The sequence below is a fragment of the Equus asinus genome, chromosome 5, assembly GCF_041296235.1.
Source record: "Equus asinus isolate D_3611 breed Donkey chromosome 5, EquAss-T2T_v2, whole genome shotgun sequence".
NCBI classification, from domain to species: domain Eukaryota; kingdom Metazoa; phylum Chordata; class Mammalia; order Perissodactyla; family Equidae; genus Equus; species Equus asinus.
Window position 1 is genome coordinate 99388099 of NC_091794.1, and position 6000 is coordinate 99394098.

The 6000-nt window shown below is 49.1% G+C and overlaps 1 protein-coding gene across 1 annotated transcript in view; it reads right to left on the reverse strand.

Moving 5' to 3' along the window:
• Positions 1–5721, reverse strand: part of OTUD3 (OTU deubiquitinase 3) — a 28857-nt gene extending 23136 nt beyond the window's left edge. Inside the window, exon 1 of the mRNA XM_044769858.2 lies at positions 5354–5721. Coding sequence (XP_044625793.1) covers positions 5354–5568 — 215 coding nt within the window. The 5' untranslated portion in view covers positions 5569–5721. The remainder of the gene's footprint in view (positions 1–5353) is intronic.
• Between the last annotated feature and the right edge of the window lie 279 nt (positions 5722–6000).

Genomic DNA, 6000 nt, shown 5'->3' on the forward strand with positions numbered 1-6000 from the left:
CATGTTCATCTGTGCAGTATATACATACAGAGAGATACACAAATGTATGCAAAGAAAAAACACTGAAACCAGCACTTAGACAGCTCTTAGAATGTGCCAGGGACTGTTCTAAACACTTCACATGTATTAAACATGTTTAGTCCTCACAACTCCGTGAGATAGGTACTATTACAATCCCTGTAAGGGAACTTGCCCAAGGTCACAAAACTAGTAGGTGGTGGACCCAGGATGCAAACCCAGGCACCAAAACTTTAGCCATAGTTATCTCTAGGGAGTGGAGTTAGGAGTAACTATTAAACCTACTCTAATATACTTTTCTATACTTACCAAACTTTCCTTGAGCTCACCAAAAATAAACAGTCAAAATGAAATATCAAGATAGACAAATCCCTTCCTCTTCTGACAGAGTTACAAGGTAGTGACAAAGGAAATGTGAACAAACAGCCGACCTGGGTTCCCGCAGGGAGCCCAGCAAGAGCACCCATGGAGAACAGAGCAACCATTGCCCAAAGGACCTCTAAGGGATCAGGCTATTTCCTGAGGCCACAGCCTCACCCATCACACTACAGCAGGGCTTCTCAATGCCCACACTGTGGACCTTTGGGGATAACTCTTTGTTGTCGGAGCCGTCCCGTGCACTGCAGGATGTTCAGGAGCATCCTTGGCCTCTAGCCAAAAGATGCCAGTAGCACCACCACGACGTCCTTCCCTGCCAGTTGTGATAACCAAAATGTCTCCAGGCACTACCAAATGTCCCCTGGGGAGCAAATCATCCCTACTTAAGAACCACTGTGCTACAGGGATGTATATAAGGTCTTGCATTTGAGTTCACAAAAACAACACGTTACATAAGCAGCATCTAATGGTTTTCAGTGCCCGACCATTCAGTATGAGACAATATTACACACAGACATAACAAAATGAAAGGGCCCCCAGGCTGCAGTAACAGTAGTAAATGTGCAGGAAAAGGAGGGGGACATGTTTCGTTCTATTCTGAGATCACATCAGCTAAAGCACTGGGTACCATCCTGGTTACTGTACTTGAAGAGAGACGTGTTCAGAAGAGATGACGTGGTTTTAAAATGCATAACATGAAGAACATAAACAATAGTGACGTTTAGCCTAAAGGCGGCTCAGGGGGACACGACAGTTGCCTCCAACAATTTGTTATGGTGAAAGGCATGTTATACAACGAAACTAAAACTAAAACATGAGACCTACTGAGACAAAGATTTTGGCAAATAAAAGGAAATTTTATTTTAGCACTACAGACTGTACAGACTCAGGGTTTTGTAAATTTCTATTGGCCATCCTCAGGAATTGTCAACATCTGTGCTGTAAATTATAGTAGCCACTAGCCACGTGTGACTAGTGAGCACTTGAAATGTGGTTAATCCAAACTGAGGTGTGTTGTAAGTGTAAAATACTGGATTTTGAATAGTATTTTTAAAAATGTAAAATATCTCATTAAAAACTTTTGTATTGATTATATACTCAAATAGTATTTTAGATAAAGTGGCTTAAAATATATATTAAAATTAGTTTCACCTGTTTCTTTATGGTTCCCTCACCACCGGAAAAACGTTAAATTACGTATGTGGCTCCCATTTTATTTCTATTGGACAGCGCTGGTCTAGATCACTAATTCTCAAGCATAAGCCCTGACTAGCATCACCTGAGAACTTGTTCACATTGAACATTTTGGGACCACCCCAGGCCTGATGAATCAGACACCCTGGGGTTGGAGCCCAGCAATCTACTCCCTCCAGGTGGGTCCCTTACATGCTCAAGTTTGAGAAACACTAGTTGAGAACCTAGACTCGAAATCAGTGGTTTTCAATTATGGGTGCACATTAGAATCACCTGTGAACCTTTTACAACATGGTCAATAACCAGGCCCGGCTGCCTGGGGTTCTGGTGCTAGCTGATCTAGGAGAGAGCCTAGGCACTGTACTTCTTTCCAAGTTCCCCAACGACTCTGTCGTGCCCTCAGCGTTGAAAACTACTGAGCTAGACACAAAACATGAGGCTGCCGTACCGCTGATGCAGGTAACTAATGGATAATTCGATAAGACAATGTATGAATGCCCTTCCATCGCTAAGATCCTATGACCACAAACACAAAATTAAAAAATAAAACAACTTTTTTAGAGACAAATGGCTAAAATTAAGCATTCTTTAATGTTTTAATTTTAGAACACTACTAATTAGTAATGTAATTTAGGGCTACATTTCGCAAGATACAACTAAATACAGTTCAGAGATGCTAATATTGTATTGCCTAATCCTATTAGCGATTCTTTTCACCCTATAGCCAATCATGTTTTTAAGGACAATATCAAGGGTAAAACATCTTTCTTGTTTTGAAATTGAATCCAATTTATGTGGGTCCACCCTCCAGACAACACGACAAATATGAAGGCGACCCATGACGCATCACAAAACCCCATAGTAGCTCCCTGATTAATCTATGCTAAACTGACTCATTCATGGAAAGGCTACATTAGAGGATACCAGCTAATTTATCCCCAAGCACCCAGAGGTTCCAGAATGCTACAAGAACCCATCCTGCCAACAAGGAATACACCTATACAGCAAGATGCTCTCTCAGGCTACTCAATATTGTAATCAGACCAGAATGGAAAGACAGAAGAGCGGAGACTGTCAACAATTCTTTTATACTACCATAACTTTATTAGATTCCACCAAGAGTACTCAATAAATATTAATAAAAGAATCTGCTGATACCTGCCAACTGATCACATACACAGGAAACGCCATCCACTGCAGTGATGACGCCCATCATCACCATATCCAAAAGCGCCACGATAGTAAAGAGGGCTGAACCCCGTCCATCTCCTGGTACCCACGGCAAGACCTCGTGAACAGGAGGTTAGCTTCGTGGAGCTCGTACAAGAGGAATTACCATTGTCGTTTTATCTAACATTGTCCAAAGAATGGAGACCTCAGGAGTGAGAGACATGAGCATTCCAGTCAACGGGGCCCCTGACCTCTACCCTTCTACTCTATACTCCTGTCATCCTAAACAACCTGTAGATCTCTCAAAAACAACGTGCTCCTGTGTCTTTCCACATACTACTCCTCAGCCTAGACGGTCCTCTTGGCATATTCCCACTGCGCCTTCATGACCCGGTCTGAGTAAGACCTCCTCTGAGGGGCATCAGCACAGCGCACGTTCCCATGAGCATCTGCTGAACGGAGGAGAAGGCCGCCCTGACCACTTCAGGAGAGTCAGCCACTTCCTTCTCAACAGCACCACTATAATCAGGCACCGTGAAGAATACATCAAACTGTATTTTAATTATCTATATAATCCATTCTCAGAGTGTGGCCCAGTTTGGGGGAGGAATGTCTCTGAGACCCTTTCAGGGCATCTGTGAGCTCAAAACTAAGATGTTCGTTCTTTCTCACTCATTCTCTCACAAGTGTCCAGTGGAGTCTTCCAGAAGCTACCTGATACCTGAGGTTATCGCTCTGAGAGCTAATGGAACGTGTGTGCATTTTCTTGTGTTTTAAATCTTTCTGTTTTACTTTCTAATACAGTAAACACTGGTAACTATAACCTACATAAACAAAAGGTCTTTGGAGTCCTCAGTAATTTCTGAGAGCGTAAAGACTCCTAAGACCAGTGTCTGAGCCCCGCTGTTGTATGTCTCTCTCACTAGGCTACGAAGTCTGTAAGCGTCTTAGTCATCAGTGAGCTCCCGGCACCCTGCTCAACCAACCAGCGTTTGCTGAACAACTGAAGAAGCATGCTGTCTTTGAGGGGAGAACACAGGTAGTACCCTGAAAGCTTCCCACAGCATTAGGAACGCTCCCTCAAGATTTTACAACTCCTTGTGCTGCGATTCCTGCCCGTAAGCAACGTCCTGTTGAGTCCTGCAGCTTCCCGGACCCCCCGACGTTGACAATACCATGCCCGGTAGAGCAGACACATGCAATCCCATCATTTGCAGGGACAACCCCACCTTAATCTCACTGTAAAGTGTCCAACTGGTTTATACAGCAGCTTCTTGTGCTTGTGAGTTTGATTAGGATCAGTGAGGCCCTGAATAGTTAATAAACTATATTTGACGAAATCAAGGCACTAAAGCAAGACCTAGCAAAGAAAGCCTTTATCTGGAGTGACTCCACCAAGAAAATGTCCCTTTGAGAAGCCCTGCTAAGGGTCTAATTGGCCTCCCTCTGTGATATTTTTGTCATTCATTCATTCAACAAAAATGGACTGAATGCCTTCAACATACCAGGCACTGTACTAGGTGGTGGTGAATAAAATGCAATCATGCTCTAAATCCAATGCGCCTGGGGCATTGGGCAAATATATGTAGGAAAGGTGGGAAAGGTAAATTAGGGCCAGTTCACAAAGTCTTCATTGATAAGCTGCGATGTAATGTGAAATTACAGAAAACACTTTTTCCTCCCTCTTTTCCAAGCTTAATAGCTAAGGCAACTCCGTATGGTCCTTAGCTTCATCTTATTCCTCCCTCCACCCTATCTGAGTCCTCAATGGAAGGGAGGAACAGCAGCCAGGCAGTTATTACTTCTGCCTCCTCCGGAGTGACATCCCAGCCACCAGATGCCCTCTGACCCACCCTGCAATGGGGATGCTAACCGTTCTCCGCCCCTGGCCCCTACCTTTTCCTTCTTCCCTGCGTCCTCCTGCATCCACATCACCTTTCCTGAGGCCATTTTTCCTTCCCTTCCCCCATCCTCTCCCTCCCACCCCATTTCTTTACCTCGTGTTCCCTAAAAAAGCTGAACCTGGATTCCAGTCTAAGCCCCAAGCAAGCTTGGGTAAGCACCCTTACTTGCAAAAGAGAAACTGAGGCCCAGGGAAGTAAGGATGAGAGAAGCTGGCTGCAGCTCGGTAAACAACAGGCCCTCACGGCCCCAACATCCCAAGTGTAAACGGAGGGCAGGACCCAGCAGGAAGGAGGCAGAGCTCGGTCCCCGGCGGGGCCTCCGCCTCTGTCTACTCGTGTGATGGTCGTTAGGACTGCTCTACGTGCGTCCTGGTCTTGGAAGGGCTGGCCCCATCCCGTCCCTTCGGGGCTCGGCTCAAGCGTCACCTTGCGGAGAGGCCTCCCTGGGCACCCGTCTAAAGGACACCAGCTCCAGCATCCTATCTGTGGACCACTGGCCAGTCCCGAGCGGCCTCTGCCAGCATCAGGGCAAGGGGGATACTCGGGCGTCCAGAGGGGGGGCTCGCCGCCTCGCCCGCCGCCGGAGCCCTGCACCGGGCAGCGGCCGGAATGAATGGGGACGCGAGCGGGCGACGGTCCCCGGCCCGGCGCGCCCCCGGCGCAGCCCCCGCGCTCCCGGCCCGCCTCACCCGTCCCCCGGCACCTCCCGCAGCTTCAGCCCCAGGGCCTGCAGCTGGTTGGCGAAGCTGACGAACTCCTCCTCGCAGCCGCCGCCGGGCTCCGGCCGGTTCCGCCGCTCCTTGGCCAGGGCCCGGCGCGCCGCCCGCTCGTCCCGCTTGCGCTCGGCCTCGGCTTTCCGGCTGCCGCTGCCCGGCCGGCTCTTGGCCGCCTGCTTTCGGGACATGGCCGCGGCCCCACGGCCCGCAGCGGCAACACGGAACCCCGCAGGACCGCCGGGCGGCCGCCTCGCACGCCGAGAAGGCGAAGCCGCGCGGGCGACAGAGCCCGGCGACGGCGAGGTGACCACCGCGCCTGCGCCGGAGCCGGGCACCCCGCTCACGTGACGGGACCCCGGCCCCACCCCCTTCTCCCCCGGCACGGGCTGGGGGGCGGGGGGTAGGCACCATAGAGAGCTCACCTGCGGGAGCTAGAGAGGCACCCATCTTCGTTTGTTCCGGTCAGCCACCTAGCGGTGGGTGGTACCCAAAGTGAGGAGCCGGCGAGACGAGAGAAACAGCAGAAAAAGATAAAGGAGGGAAGCGGAGAGTGATAGGAAAGTGGGAGAGGGGAGCAGCGGCAAGAGTGGGGAAACAAAGGAAACAGCATTTTAGCTCTA